The sequence below is a fragment of the Aulonocara stuartgranti genome (assembly GCF_965226115.1).
Source record: "Aulonocara stuartgranti genome assembly, chromosome: 5".
Classification (NCBI taxonomy): Eukaryota; Metazoa; Chordata; class Actinopteri; order Cichliformes; family Cichlidae; genus Aulonocara; species Aulonocara stuartgranti.
Window position 1 is genome coordinate 25,577,231 of NC_138943.1, and position 16,209 is coordinate 25,593,439.

Below are 16,209 nucleotides of genomic sequence, written 5' to 3' on the forward strand. Positions count from 1 at the left end.
AACAACACTAAAGCAGTTTTGGCAAGCATGCAGGAGCTCGTAGCTCAAACACATGCATTGAATTGAACAAACACGGACACACCACATCGGGCGGGCAAAATGCCGCCTCTGAGAACGACTCCATACAAAGTCCATGTAACAAATTAAGACATCGTTATTCAGACCCCATCCCTTTATCTAACAATGCCCCTCTTACATTCAAGTGCAGTTCCTCCCCTTTTTGATTGGGTGACTGAGTAATAGGTTTGCACGCCTGCGAGTCAGAGTGGTTGGTGATACTGTGGTATACTAAATCGGCAGAATGATTTGCGACTGTAGCTCTTCGGGATTGATGGAGAGGAGGAATAAGCGAAAAACCTTGCATGCAAATGCAACACAGAAGTGAGTTTTTTGGTTTATGTTTTTCTTATTCTTTCATGGATTTTTGTTCGGACACAAAACGCAGCAAGCTTTGTGTGTTTTCTGCATGTCAAAGTAGCCTTTCTCTCGAGCGAGCTGTTCATTACGGGAGCCTTTCGGTGCATCCGGCCACCGCCGTGAACAGCGGTATCCCGTTGTCGGGCGCTTCCTCGTTTTCTCTGGTTTGACTCGTCGACTTGCTCTTGCAAAGAAACATACCCATGAAGAGTGCAAAGAATGCCATGAGGTTAATGTGATGGCCTCCCAGTGAAACTGGGGAGGAGGATCAGTGCTGTGGGCAGAGCCAGGTCCCTGGGCTCTGCCCAGCAGTCTGTCTGTCTGAGCTGCCATGATGGACACCTATCCTGTCCTCAGTCTGTCTGGGAAAAGTTTTTTTTTTTCATCTTGAGAGAAGAGGGGAGAGGGAGTGAGAGAAAAGAGGGGAGACGAGGAAAGAAGAAAGCAAGGGAAAAGGGTCAGGAAAGGGAAGGGAGTTTAGAGAGGGCAGAAGAGAAGAGACAGAAAAAGGAGAAGATGGAGGGGGACATAGATTGCTCACAGGCTGAGGGGGCTCTGTGCGGGGCCTGGTGGTGGGCTCTCAGGACCCCTGGCCTTTCTCTGCTCTCTGGCCCTGAAGAAGAGCAAACACATATTAGTCTCAGAGTCGGAGATTTGTGTAAGTGTGCGTGCAACTGCATGTCTTGTTTTTTCATTTTCATATCCAAAGGCCGCATGTAATTCAGCAAATTCCCAGCAACTCCTTCCAACAGACGCACACATTCTCCCTTCTGCTACTCTCCCCACCCATCAAGGCACAAAAAATAAGACTTGCAGGCCAAGCAATACACTTAAAGTCCCCTTGCAATTACAGTCAGAACATGCCCCTAGGAAAACCATACGCAGGGATCGCTCCTCTAACTATGTCAGTCATGCACAAGTCCTGACATCATTTGGCAGAGAGAGAGAGAGGGAGAGAGAGACAGAGAGAGAGAGAGACAAGGTGATAGGGAGGGAAGAAGAGAGAGAGAGAGCGAGATGGAAGGATGATAATCCAGGATCTCCTCTCCCCCTCCCTCTGCTGACATGCAAACAGGCATCAGCCACCAGGAGAGAGGGAGTGAGAGAAGAGAGCAAGAGAAGACTCACCCGCTTCAGAGGCCTATGGTCCATCAAGGGGCTTCACGTGAACAGTAAAACAACACCAACTATTAGCAATAGTGTAGTGTGTGTATGTGTGGCAGTGGGTTTGTTAAGCGTCAAGCATGTGTCTTTGGATGTGCGTGCGCTTGTGTTTGAATCAGCATTAAGAGTTTTAGGTCTTACCTGTGGCGGCATCGGAGCAGGAACCTCAGGATCTTGCGAGCAGCCTGGTTCTGTTTTTTAGTTAGGAGGCTGCTGCAGGCAAAGATGAGGGGTAAGAGATTATACATAAGATAATTATTCCCTTTGTGTGTGTGCATGTGTGAGACGTGCCTGAGAGAGTGTCTGTAGGAGCGGTAGTATTGCTGGATGAGGACCGCTGCTCTACGACTCTGCTGGAATTTCCTCTGTTCATGGAAACTCCGGAAACGACTCTGGATCAAGATGGCTGCCAGGGTCATCCTCTTATAAAGTGCATACTGGAAGAGAGGACAACAGTGCTGTAAAACTCACTGGGATCAGAAAAGACATACTTTTGCAATATGCAACATGTCTGCACATGATAAGACCCACAGATGCACTACAGACCTGTGAGCTTACTTTTTGCTATATTACATAATGACCAGGAAGCAAGTGAATAAAAATCTCAAGAATACACAAAATCCATCATGTGAACATCTTTTCTTTCAGTTCATGACAGCATTAAGTTACATATATTCCTCTCAGATTGCTATATTAGAACAACAAGGTAAAAAAAACCCCACAAGAAGTGCATACGTGTACATGCAAGATTTGCTTTTTCAAGTGGACTGAAATCTGTTGTTCTTTACTACAGATTTAGCCACGTATGAGAGAGAATCAAAGTGAAAATTCACCTGATAATTTAGCTTACATCTATGAAGGAAACAACTACAACTGCTGTGTCACTACTTCACTATTGAACTGCAGAGCGACATGTTAGAGGCTAATCTTGGCTACATGTTGTTAACTCTTACCTGCTTGTATCTCTTATAACAGCGCTGAATCACTGCTGCAATCTCTTTGCGTTGTTCCTGAATGGGACCCTGTGGTAGTGACAAGAGTTTGTCTAAATTTTGTATATGTAAAATGGTTTGCAATCATATTGAGCTTGTTTTTTTCAAATGTGGATTATACAACTGAGGATAATACATTGAGTCACTGTAGGCTGAGCATAAAGACAAATTCAGTTTTTTTTTTTCTAAAGGAGTTTAGGTTACACTGGCCTTGTGTTTTCTGAGGGAGTGCAGAGCATGCCTGATGGTCTCATACAGCTCTCCCTGCTCTGCCTCAGTCATGGCTAGACAGGAGGAATCTGTTTTCAACCTCTCCTCCTTCATAGCTGCACAAAGAAAGGAGGTCCACTCAGAGGGGGAGGATGGGGCTTGCTTAGCCTGAGGACTTTGCTGATCCTCTGGCCCTGAGAGAGAATTTGGCTTGGGGCTGGGAGTCTGAGGTTTGGAGTTTAGAAACCTGAGGAAAAGAAATATTACTTTTAAAGTATAATAAGATTGAGAATGGTTGTTTGTTAAAAAACAAAAAAGCAATGCAATAACTTATGCAAATATGTCAACCTCACCTTTCCACCTCACCAAGGTAACCAGACAGTAATCTGACATCACTGCTGATCCCAACCTTCCTGGATTCAATTTCTGCTTCAATAACCTCCTGCTTGAGTCTGCCAGTTGAAGCCTCCACAATGTGATCAGCTAGCATTGTGATGTCCATCTGCAAATCATGAAAAGGAAAGGTTACCCAAATATTTATAAAACCTACTTCCTCTTAGTTTTTTGGGTAAGTTTTGAATAGCTCTTTAAAGTCTCACATAACACTCTATACTTAAATGACTCATCGCAAAGACTTTGAAATCTTATACTTACAGCTTCCTCCTGCACAGTAATACATGATTTACCACTTCCATTTTGAGTACTTTTTGACTTTGCATCAGCTACTCAGTTCATGCATGAATGCTTGGTTAGAGATCGAACTCAACACTGCACATAAAAATCTGTACCTGCAAGTCATCTGCGTTATCCTGATAGGTCAACAGCTCTGTTTCCTCTCCCCTGTCAGACAACACTCTTTGACGCAGGTGAACGGCCAATCGCTCCTTTCCTAGAATCTTCCTGGCGAGGCTACGCTGCCCCAGAGTCTGTCTCAGACTCCACCTGCTGCCCCCTCCAGCTCCCCCTATCCTGGCCTGCAGGTGGGAGAATGGGGCACTAGGAAGCTGAGGCTGGCTGGGGCTGGACCTGGTAAGTGGTGCCTTCTGACAGCTAAGGTTCGTGGGTTGCGTCTGTAGCGGCTTAGAGAGAGGAGACCGTTGAGGATTAGGACCTGGAGAGGAGTTGAGGGGGGTGGTACCAGAGATCGAGTTAGCTAGCTGTTGCTGTGAATCTGGGTTGGGTTTGAGCCTCTTGGCTGGGGGTGGACCTCCCTGTTCTCCCTGGGTTCCCTTGTGGGGTCTGTGTTCTGTTTGGCTCCAGCTCTGGCTCTGGTTGTCTGGCTTGCTTCCTGCCCTGGTTCTCCTCAGCTCTGGGGAAACAAAGATGGTGGAAAAACAGCGACAATAACACTTACACTTACAGCTAAAATCAGAAATAGTGGTGATCATTTACAGTTTTCTGTGTAATGATTTACTGTTGGATTGTCAAACAAAATTTTCAGAATCAGTTTGTATATAAATAAAGTCAGCAGTAGGATAGCTTAGCTCAGGAAAAGAAAGTCTGACTGCCTACCAACACCTTTAAAGCTCCCTCTATACAAACGGAACAAAAACCTAACGTGTAAAACAAAAACTATGAAGTCATAGTTTTTGGGTTATGTTTAAACGATTCCTGGTGCAATTTCTACAAAACCAGTAAAGAGGAAGTTACTACCATCCAAAAAACACCTCACTACATTTTTAAACACTAATGCTAATGAGGAGGGCTTAAGTCATGCTGGGAGGTGGCTCATGTTATCTAGGTACATTTTCTATTCTCTCTATATTAAGTTAAACTAACCAGCTATATATCAGTGAAAATCCATACACTTTCATAATTAAAGGTTGGTGGCTGAAGTTAGTAAATAGAATCTCCACAATAAAAGACAGAGGATAAATAGAACTTTGTTATTTATGAGGGTGAAACAAAACTTTTCCTGTTGTTGAGAAACCACAAACCTGAGTTTGGGTTAGGGCTGGGGCTGTTGTTCATCCCACCCGTCTGTGACTCTCCTCTCCATCTATCCATCCAAGTGTCCGCAGGCTGGCCCTGAGTTTGAGGACTATGTTGCAGTTGCTCTAGGAGCTCAGCCAATCGAGTGTGGCCCCGGGATCGGGCAATGTTTAGCGGCAAGCGTCCCAGTGAATCAGGAATAGCTAGAGCTCTTGGATCCCACTGGTAAAGCACCAATGCCGCCTCAGTATGGCCCAGAGCACAAGCCCACATCTATGGAAGTCCAAGGAAAACAACTGTCACACACACAGAGGAATGGAAAGAAAGCAATATGCACAAAAAAGCACTGGTTGCTCACCAATGGAGTGCAAGAGAAGTGGTCTACGTTCAGAGGATCTACTTCCAGCTCGAGGTCAATACTGTCAGCATGCTTTGTGCTGCGAAGAAACACAAATAGCATTAAAATTACTGGCATTCCAGTTTGTGCCGTCAAGATGGCATGTTGTAATTGTGTGTTCCTCACCGCCAGCGAATGAGTGTCTGAATGAGTCCCGCATAACCCTGAGCTGCAGCCAGATGCAGTAAAGTCATTCCTCTGGAGTTCTTACTGTGGACGAGCTGATTAGAAGAAGCCCAGCACGGCTGAGACATCATCTTCTCACACACCACCACCACACGACCTTCGAATGACCCCTGATCAGGAGAGATCTAGAAGATTGTAAAATAAAACAATAGACTAGGTCAACCTCTTTTCCAAATGCTAAAAATATATTTCAAGGTGTCACTAACTTTTCTGCCATACTGCAACACCTTTGCAATATAAGGAAAACCAGTAAAAAGCCTTGCAACTAATACTGCTTTTGAGCACTTCACTAAAGAATGATCAGTTTTGTATGTGGACAGGGCCAGATTCTTGTATTTGTGTTGTTAAGTAGGCTTTGTAAGTTTGTCTTGTAAATTCAGCTCATTATCAGTCAAGGAAAAACAACTTGTTTTTGTTCCTTTAATTGGCTGACACTTGCAAACAGAAGGTTTGAAGAGCACTCCGAATTGTCACAGCTGCCCCAAGATGACCACATATTAGGGATATCCCCTCTCTTTGACATCATCTAGAGCTCAAAGTAGAAAAATATATGTGAAACAGTGTGTTAGAGGAGTCTGAGCTTTTGGCTTACATGTATTGCTTGTGCATACGATGACTTCACATGGTGCTGCTTTTAAATTTAAACAGTTGAATTTGGTTTCACATGTTTTTCAGCACTTCTCTTATGGTGCGCCTTCACATTTTAAAGCTCTAAAGGGAACTTTCATCGTAAGAGGCACAACAGCCTTACTTGAGACTGCTGATCAGTAGCTCCTCCTCCCTCCACTCCTCCTCCCTTTGTTGCCATGGCTTCTGAGCTGGGATTTTGATTGGTTATCTCAGCCATCCTCTGTTCCATCTGCTCCAAACGCTCCAAGATAGACATCCTGAACTGGGTATCTACAGAAATGAAGGTGGGACATTTAAAGCTGTAAGCACCACCAAACTGTGGCATTAGGGAAATCCATGTGAGAGTTCAATAAATGCTATAGAGAAGCTTAAAAGCAGAAGGGATTCAATACTGGCTTAAATCTAATGACTCCCATTATTATCAACAAGAGTGTAAGAGTGTAAATAAGCATGTATGCAATGCAGATTTATGTCTGTAGCAGGGTTGCATGTGACCCTTTGTTTCAGGACTGCTGCGGTTTTTGCTGCAGTGCACATTATGTCATTCCACCTGCTGCTCTCTCACAGAGTCTCTATTTCTGCTCTGCTCTCATTTCACTCCTATTTTTCTTTCTGCTGCCTGAAGCACAAAGACTGAACCAGAGGTGGGTGGGGCCATGACAGTGACAGAAGGGCTCAGGCTCCTCCCACTCCACTCTGCCAATCCCAGAGCAAAACAGCTCAGCTGACTACAAGGCAAAAACACTCCAATAGTTTTAGCAGCCAAACACATCAGAAACACCTGTCCTCACCTATTATCACCAACGCATCAGCATGTAAACACTCTCACACACACACAGAAAAAGAATAGACCCTGATATCTGCTACAGTATTAATTTCTGGTTAATAGAAAAAGCTAATACAATAAAATCCCATAATTGAAGATATTAATTGAAAATATGCAGTTAAATGGGTCATTTTATTCCCCTTTTTAACTGTTCAATAAAATCTTGAATTTATTATTTTGTAATTAATTTTCTACTTGGCCTTATAATTACTGCTGCTAATATTAGTCTTATTTCGCACAGTTATTACATTATCTTATAAACAAGAAGCAAGACATAAGCAAGAAACCGCATTTTCATTATATCGACACATTTTCACCTGTTGAACTCTTTTCTTCTCTGATTTTTAAGAGTTTGCTTGACAATAATTATCCCTGGTACCTGTGAATTTACTGTGCTGTTCAGACTTCCTGATTTCCTTTGAGATTTGGCCAAAGTGACAAACAAAAACACCAAATTTGAAAGTCTCCAGTGTTACAGCACATCGCTAAATATGCTTTTGATGATCAAACTTGTGCCAAAACTCTACCAAAAAGTAAAATGCTTTCGGGTTTTTTTATTGTTACACACAGGTCACTGAGAATTCTTGTCATCCAAACATGCCCAAATGTTCCACAAACAACACATCTGCACATCAGCATCCCCACACTCTTCTATATGCTTGTTTTGATCAGGGCCTCTCTACATGAGCTTCTTAGTGTTCAGAGGCTCTGTCCACTCCTGGTGGTGCTGAAACCGAACAGGTCAACCAGACAAGCTTCATCCACAATTCTACAACTCAACTCAAATAGGCTGGGAGCCAGCGTGACGGCATCGTGTGGCAGCTTCACCTGCATTTGTTTAAAATCGACTGGCAGGGCAACCACATGGAAACTACTGAAATTAAAAAAAGAAACTGACAGAAAACGTGGGATGGAAACCTAGCAAAGGCTCCACAGCTCTGAATTAAACTGAAAAATTGGGACGTTTATGTCCATCTACAACACAAGAAAAAAAACTCAGCTGAGCTACAAAGACCAGTTAAAAAACATCAACAAATCAAATAAGCTACGAACCCAAACAGCGAGTCTCTCTCTATCTGCTTCTCTCTTTGTTCTTGTTCCCGCTTCAACCCCGTTAGTTTGAAGTGTGCGACTCACACGTTGCTACTCCAGCCGTGCAAAAAAACACAGCTAAGTGCAGGGAGAGAGCAAGAGAGCGAGCGAGCGACAGAGCAAGAGAGAAGGAGAGAGGGAGCGAGCAGTCTCCACTTTATGTCTGGCAAAACAGCGCGCTTCAAATCCGCCCGCCAGACTCGGAGCTGCAGGAGGCTCGGTCGTCAGCATGTCTGCACACACTGGAGCAACGGCGTGTGACAAAGCCGGGTGCTACGGGTGTTTGATTGTAGTTATTTATCTGTATGCTTCACATACTTTGAGCCTCTGCCAAACAAAGGACAAGAGAGGGGGAAACGCGCCAAGCCCGCTATCTCCGCTCACAGTCAGTCGCAGAGTCTAAATATAGCACGGGCTGCACAGCGCCACTGCCAGCGGTGCCCAGCATTTCGTCTGTCAAATGGTCCGCGATTGTGCCTTTATGTCCTTGCCCTTCATTCTAGCAAGGCAAAAAAAAAAAAAAGAAAAAAAAAGAAATCAGCCAGCCTGCTGCGGGGAGCCGCATTGCCGCATTGCGCAAGGCAGAGACGGGGGCGAACGCAGACCCAGGACATGCCTTTACCGAGGAGACCCGTGCGTTTCCGGACTGCATTTGTATCAAGAGATATATTTTGCACACAAAAGCGCCCCCCCCCCTTCCTCCAGATCACTCAAAGAAAGTTTCATTTTTCTCTATCACCTTTAAAGTACTTTTTTTTTTTAACTCACAGAGAACATCTACAGCTCAAACAAAACAATCCTTTATGCAAACAAGACTCAGTAATAAGCGACTCTGCCCAAAACAAAGCCAACCAGGCAAAGCCGAACATCTCTATGAATGCTGTCAGTGAAGATGAAAGAGCCTGGTACATGCCTGCGCTATTGAAACAACAGGCATCAAAACAGTTTACTGCTAGATACAATTTGCATGCAGGCGGAGGGTTACGGAAAAAACAGCTGCTTGCTAGAAGAGACGCACTAAAGAAAAGCAGCGGGAAAAACTGGTCAGGATTACACTGAGTACAGAAAAACAAACAAACAAAAAGCATCTCACACCAGGATGTGAGAATCAGGGAATAGAACAGAGTAGCAAAGTGGCAGCATCACACACACACACACACACACACACACACACACACACACACACACACACACACACACACACACACACCTGAGTTTTTACAAAACTCAGGTTTATATCAGCACTCTGTGTATACAATAAGCCAGTTACATGCTAAAGTCACTGAAACAAGTGCAGCCGTCAGTACACAGAAAATTGTGGTCCTCACCATCCAGGGACAGCCAGTCATGCTGAGAAGATGGGAGGGCTGGAAGATCACGTGCCTTGTATTCAAACACCACAGAGGAAGAGATGACCTCACCGCCCATAGCTACCTGCAGCATCACTAGTCCTGTGTCATGGGCTGGAAATAGACGGATATCAAAAAGGTGTTGGAGCGTGGAGCAGTGGATGAACTGCAGTGGTAAATGTCAAAGGCTAACTTAAGGAAAGTTTGTTAGTCAATCACAGATTATATATTGTGAATGTTATGCTTATGCAAGTCAGTATTTCCTTGAACTTTACCCCAATCACACTGATCAAACAGCCTGATAGTCAAGTATCATTTACTTAATCCTAAAAAAATAAACAAATAAAAAAAACCCCGTTGTGTTCATTTGTATCATCTTGTAATATTAAAATGATTGCATCTCCTGAAAAGCAACCCTGTCAGGGTCTTCCTTTCTTCAAAAGTTGCTTATTATCAAGGTCAGACCAAGGTTTGAATTTATAAATAAAGGAAAGTGTGAGTTGTGAGAGACTAAAGTAAGTAAAGCTCACAAAGTGCTTTGCAAAGAAATACCAAGGCATTCAAAACAAAAACAAACAAACAGACAAAACAGAGTCTTCACAAGCACAAGTGTGTTACCTGGACAATAGCAGCGCAGCACCCCGGGCTGAATGAGGGCAGCGGGGACGCTGATATGGTCGAAAAGACAGCTGTACTCACTGCTTGACTCCAACCATGGACCTGTTATGAGCACCTTCACTCCACCCTGCAGCAGACAGGTAAATGTCTCAGAGTAATATCACACAGTGTAGCTTTTTGTGTGTGTGTGTTTACAGTACACTGCTACAGAGTATAAGTTTAAACAACAGTCTTAGAGAAATGAGACACTTCACTCGATGTGTGTATGTGTGTTAGTATGCAGAATGCCTTATTTCTATCAAAACCCCCATCTGTGACTAAGACAAATGTCCGGGACCCAGGCGCCTAAATATTTGCTTTCGTTTTCATTCTTCTTCATTCACAAAGTAGGCTACCTGCTACTTTGGCAATGACAGATCCATGACTGCTAGCAGCCCCTAGAGGCTGTGCTACGCCTTACATCAAAGCAAAGCAAATTAGCTTGAACTGTCTGAATGAAGCTGTTCTGTGTTCCTGCCAGTGTAGCTAAAAATAATGCAATACATAAAGATCATTATTGCCGGCAAATTAAGGAGGCATTTAGTGCAAAAATGGATCACTGGCCTTTGGAGAAAACTGTTGTTGTTTCTTTAGGAAACCTAAACCTGAAAAGGATGTATTGGTGATGATTCAAATGAAAGCTGTAAAAACACAGTAGCAGACTTTTATGGATGATTAAAACTGCCAAAATAATAAATAGTTAAATAAAGGAGTTATTAAATAAATACAAATATGCTTTTAAATGTATGAAAAGTAATATTAAAAGTGCACACAATAAGTCATTAATAAAATGTAAACTGAATTGATTTGCTTTGCCTTTTGTATTTATTTACCTTTGTACAATATTCCTAATTTTAAAATGTACATAAATAAACTGTGATGTCTGTAGTAGATGAGAAAAATACAAATATAGAGAGATGAAAATAAAGGTAAAACTAAAATATCAATTTATGTTACAAAGTCGTTTATGTGGTATTTAACTCAGTTTCTTTATTTCTGATATTTCTTTAATTTAAATTTTGGCAGTTTCAATCTGCCATAAAATTCGGTACACCATAGCTTTTGGAAATGATGGCGGTAAGATGCAGTCTTATCTTAAGTATTTGTGGTAATTATATCACAGACTGGTGTCTGGAATATTAGAAATGGTACATGGGTAAATTAATGAGGCTATCCTGAAGAATCAGTTAAATATTGAAATTTCATCAAAATCCAGTCAGCTGAGTCTGAAATATTCTGTCTCCTTAATGACCACACAAGCAAGCTGGCGGTACAAATTGTGCTCAGCATGATTTCAGTACTTAACGTTCATATGAGCCACCTTCAGTCATGTGCTGCAAAGACTAATTTCACTGTAGGGAATAATTATGAATGACAATCAAGTTGGGTTTACTAACCTCTGGATAAGACCACTCTGGGGAGTAGTCTGTCACGCCAAACAGCCTCCCAGTCTCCTGGAGCAATCCCAAAGCTCCCTGCTCCACCTCAGAGCCTTGCAAGTGGCCTGCTGCTGTGCCCTGCTCCTCTCCTGCTGCCCCCTCCTGGGGCATTAGAACCCCATTGACAGCTGCCCCGACCCCGTTCCCAGACCCTTCAACTGAGATAAAATCATTGATGAGATCAGAAAACTGGCTTCCAAAAGAAGCCTCAAAGCCTTCCAGACTGATGGCTGTTCCTGCTCCAGCTGTTGCAGCTGACACCCCCCCACCTTGCTGAGGAAGTGGAGAGCTGTAGAGCGCCCCCTCAATGGTTGCGCCTGTAGCCATTGACTGAGGACTGGCCACCACTGAGCTGCTTGCCCCTGACAAGCTCACACCATTACAAAGGATCTCATTTTCCCCTCCTCCTCCTCCGCCACCTCCTCCGCCTTCCTCTCCTCCGTTGTCATCTGTGTGTTGGAGGTAGTGCTCTGTGTCAACACTGGCATAAGCTTCACGAGGATCTCCGGTCTTGAGGAGTAACGCTCCCCCATTCTCAGCAGGCTTGTCTAGGCCTCCGACCTCCTGGTGTCCTCTGCTGCCTGACTGGTCGACAGTGGTATCCTGCGGTGTCAGGGGAAAGGAACCCACTGCTGATCCTTTCCCATTCCTTGCACACAGGGCCTGCTGGTCTGTCCTGGGTTGATGGAGGTGTGTATGTGAGTCTCCATTGGCAACTGAAGAGTCTGTTGGCACCGTGGGCAGGCCTATGTAAGCCTGGGCCTCGCCAGATTCCTGGGTTGCCTCAGTACTGTTGGTCTGCAGCTGGGAGGGCTGGCTTGTTTGAGGGGAGGCCTGGAGGAAGAGGCTCGGGGAAGGGTGGTGTGAAGGCTGGGTCAGGGTTGGGACACAGGCTGATGACATGACGGCACTGAAATCCATTTGCTCCAGCGTGGTGCTGGGGCTGAGGCCAGCTCCTTCTCCTACGTAGCTACTCTGAGTGGACAGGGGTTGTTCTAGGGGTGTAGCTTCCGTCTTGATGTTGTTGACGAGGGTTGGGCTGTAGACAAAGCCATTAGAGGAACAGTGGAGGCCTCCATCATCACCGTTACAGCCCTCAGTCTTCCCTCCACCTCCTCCGTATGTCTGGCCCTGCTTGGGATTGTTGAGGAAGCAATCGGGGTCAAAGGTCATGGTGGTTTCAGGAAGGCTGACTGCTCCACCAGAGTCTAAAGAGCTGGACAGAACCAACTCTCCTCCCTCGCCCAATCCTACTCCACCAGGAAACGATGCAAATCTCTGGTTTTCAGGGGCAACAGCTAACAGAATCCCAGCGGTGGCACTGTCGTGGGTAGCTGCCAGCAGGTGGGTGTGGCCGGCGGAATAAACCGAATCCCCAGTGAGCGTGGTGACCTCAGACATGAACACAGCTGTGCTCTGTGATAAGCCCGCTCCAATTGCAAGAGCAGGACTGTCAGCCATGTCACTGGTGATTGACAGCGGGGAGCTCTGTGTGGTGTCAGGGACCTCTACCTGGTTGGTGGAAGTAGAAGAAGACACCTCCATGCTGCTCTGTGGGAGTAAGGAGGGTTTGGTTATCCTGCCATTCCTCCTCTCTCCTCCACCTGCTCTGCTCCTCCCCCCTCCAGGATTGGGCTCTGTCTGGCCCTCTGACACGTCGCTGTTCTGGACCTCGGTGCCATCTGCTTCCTCAGCTCTCTGGCCTGCTGCTACATTGGTACTGACTGCAGTTCCCCCTCCTGCTGCTGCTCCTGACTCCTGCTTGGAGGAGATGATGCGCTGCTTGACACTGGAACATTTCTGATGCAGGCTGCTTCCAGCACCTGGCAGAAAACAAAACAAAACATCAACAAAGAACCAAACATCTGTCATCATTTTCTGTCCTTTCATACTTTCAGGTCAAATTTTCCAGTAACATATTGTAGTATTAACTCATATACATCTAAGAGTGTGTAATGGCACCCTCTAGTGTTCAGAATCTACACTGAAAACTGACTTCATGAAGACTCTGATACAACTGCTGCAACAACTTTAAGTAAATACCCCTTGAATGTACAATTTGCTTACTTTGCAAGATATTTACTACTCAAAGATATTTCTAAACTTTAAACTAGCTGTATTCATTTACAGGTTCAGTATGTAGCCGGCTCATTTTTTCAGAGAGGATAACAAACGCCAAACACCAGTCTAAGTGTCAGAGGTCTAATGCCAATAAAAACCCCTTTGACCATTGAGGGATCAAGTCAGTGATCAAACCAGAAGTGCTGGGAGGGGGGAAAAGGCAGAGAGCTGTGTGAACAAATTAGGACATGTGGAGAAGCGAGAAGAAGAAATGAAGCAGTACTTAAGTCAACAAGCCACTTAGTTTTGGGCAGCTGTCCTTATTTGCCCCTCCAATGCAGATCAAAAGATGGGTGCGATTAGATCTGTGTGTGTGTATATGTGCGCTAGTGTGTGTACTGGAGTTATCTACTCCCTGATGCTCATTTATGAATAATACATGATGGATATTTCAGGCATCCCTGTCTTCTTTCCCTCAATCCCTCAATTTAGTGGTTGCAATTTGTATCTGCCTCTAGGTGGCAGCATGGCGTTGACTGTTGGAGCCATCAAAAACTATATATGTATATAAATAACTGCATAAAGCCTGATAATATGTAGCAGATATCTCTTACTACAATGGATTTTTAAAGAACAAGATTCTTTTTAATGACAGTACATATCATTTATTCACATGTTAATTAACGTACGGTGTTTTGGCACATCCACTCTTCTTTTTTGGATCACTGACTTACAACGAGGAACTAAACAGTAAGCTGCTGCAGTTACATCACATATTTCTTTTCAGTGCAACAGCGAACCCCTCATAGGATCAACAATGAACCACTGCAACACCTGTTGTCTCTTTTGATAAATGATGGCACAGCTCCAGACGGGGCTCCATTCTGCTGCCAAAGATAAAAACAAGCCAGTGAACCAAATGATCTTTGCTTTAGATGTTCCACACTAACTGTCTACTGATTCATTTTCATGCTTGTCTGGGTTCTTCAGCATCTTTGCCAGTGTTACTTGAACACGACAAGTGGAATGATACTGACCCGGGGTTAGCCGCACTCCCGAATTTAGTAAAAGCGCGAGGGCTAAAAACCTGAGTGCTTGAGAGTAGGAGGAAGGTCGTGTAAGTGCTGATGCACAGAGAACTCACACATGGGCTTGAGTTGTCCAATGAGCTCCTCCTTGCTCCACTTTGCCCACTCTTTCCTGTCGGTGTTGATGGAGCAGAGGACAGGGCCGCATGGCTTCCCGCTGTCGTCCACCGCCGGTACATTCAGGTAGTGCACCAGCACAATGTCTGGGTTCTAGCAAACAGTAAGGACACACAAACAATGTACACATGTACACATGTGGCATAAGCTCATCATTTCAGCGATTTCACTGTTTTCCCACCTATGGGAGAGAAAAAGAAAAAAATCTTAAAAAAAGATATCAACATCAGGACTGATGGAAGGAGAAGTGCATAAGGAAAGTGAAAGAGAAAGCGGAGGATACGGAGGAGGTCGAACATTGCGTGTCAGATAAGATTCTCTCACCTGCCCATAAAAGATTTATCAGCCTGAGCCCACTCATCACTCTCTCTAACCCTGCAGTGCCTACATGTGTGTTTGTGCATGTATGTGTGTATTACATTTATATATAGAGAGAAACAAAGGACGAGAACAATTCTCACTATATTGCAGGTCACCAGCAGACCTATGGAATTTCTACCCCATGAATGATTCAACAAGTGCATTCACTTGCATGTGTGTATGTGTATGTGTGTGTGTTGGAGAGAGAGTGAGAGAGAGAGAGAGAAGCTCCTCTTGATGAAAGATTCAGTAGACAGACTCAGGTGAGGGGAGGACCTGCTGAGGTGGAACACTTTTCTCTCCGAAAGAGGATAGCACAGTAGGCTGCTACAGCACCTCACTGTGCAATGCAACAGCATTCATAGACTGATTTATGACCATTTCCACTGATGTGTTTTGATATATGTGTAAAGAGCAGAAAATGGCACATTAAAGATAAAAAAAGTCAAATTTCCCTTCAAAGCCAGAGACCACGAGAGTCTAACTAGTGGGGCGTGTTGCAAAAAAATGTATTGGGTAAGGGCATGTTCAATTTATGCTGATGGCTGAAATTTTCTTGTAAATTTAATGTGACAAATTATGCAAGAAATTCTGGAAATGAATGAATAAATAAGTATACATTTCCATATTTTACATTTCCATAGCCTGGTATTCAATCATTATTTTCTTTCAAATGGACAGAGAGACAGAGGATGAGTATATAAATGTATGCAGGCATGTTATGATGAATCATGTAGCCTGCCATCTGAAGATGATGAGGTCCTGGTGACTATATGTCCCAAAAGAGCGAGTGAGACCTGTATGGGTGTGCGTGGGGAGCGTGCACACAAATGCTGCTCTGTGCTGTCTCTCACATGAGCAGCAGAGTGAGTCCAACGTCTCTGTTGAAAAGCAACACGCTTTCATACACAGTAGACATCTGTACGTGAGTCTGTGTGTGCGCGCGAGTTCGTGAGAGCAGGTTGTGTGTGTGTTGTTTGTAGCTTCGGGGTGTTTTCTTGGAGAGGACCACATGGAGACTAGTGGCTGAGTCCTTCATGCTCGCCATGAGCATCGAGTCTCAGTGTTAGGCATCACACTGTGCTCGAGGAAGTTACAGTCAACTTCTGGAGAAGAAATGCTTTTCCCGCTCTGCAAGGCATGGCATTGTATATGACCCGCTATAGATGCCGAGCCTATTCTAGGTGTAGTCCAGTGGTCTAATTGTGTGTGCAGGAAACTCCTTTTGGCCAAACAACATTAAGTTTTATTGGGAGCCCAGTTTTGTGACAGTATTTCCAGCAGTCCGAGTC

At 44.4% G+C, this 16,209-nt stretch overlaps 1 protein-coding gene across 6 annotated transcripts in view; it reads right to left on the reverse strand.

Moving 5' to 3' along the window:
* Positions 1-689: 689 nt before the first annotated feature.
* Positions 690-16,209, reverse strand: part of LOC309707186 (calmodulin-binding transcription activator 1-like) — a 55,689-nt gene continuing 40,169 nt past the window's right edge. For 2 of the 6 annotated variants that reach the window (XM_082534337.1, XM_082534335.1), the window contains 15 exons: positions 14,497-14,650; positions 11,250-13,114; positions 9,814-9,940; positions 9,175-9,309; positions 6,050-6,198; positions 5,239-5,423; positions 5,074-5,152; positions 4,721-4,988; positions 3,572-4,092; positions 3,137-3,285; positions 2,784-3,030; positions 2,535-2,603; positions 1,873-2,018; positions 1,723-1,794; positions 945-1,576 (listed from right to left, as the gene is read on the reverse strand). In XM_082534337.1, coding sequence (XP_082390463.1) covers positions 1,327-1,576; positions 1,723-1,794; positions 1,873-2,018; positions 2,535-2,603; positions 2,784-3,030; positions 3,137-3,285; positions 3,572-4,092; positions 4,721-4,988; positions 5,074-5,152; positions 5,239-5,423; positions 6,050-6,198; positions 9,175-9,309; positions 9,814-9,940; positions 11,250-13,114; positions 14,497-14,650 — 4,416 coding nt within the window. In that variant the 3' untranslated portion in view covers positions 945-1,326. Of the gene's footprint in view, positions 1,577-1,722; positions 2,019-2,534; positions 2,604-2,783; positions 3,031-3,136; positions 3,286-3,571; positions 4,093-4,720; positions 4,989-5,073; positions 5,153-5,238; positions 5,424-6,049; positions 6,199-9,174; positions 9,310-9,813; positions 9,941-11,249; positions 13,115-14,496; positions 14,651-16,209 lie in introns of all 6 variants that reach the window. The other 4 variants (XM_082534340.1, XM_082534339.1, XM_082534338.1 and 1 more) reach the window with 4 other exon arrangements.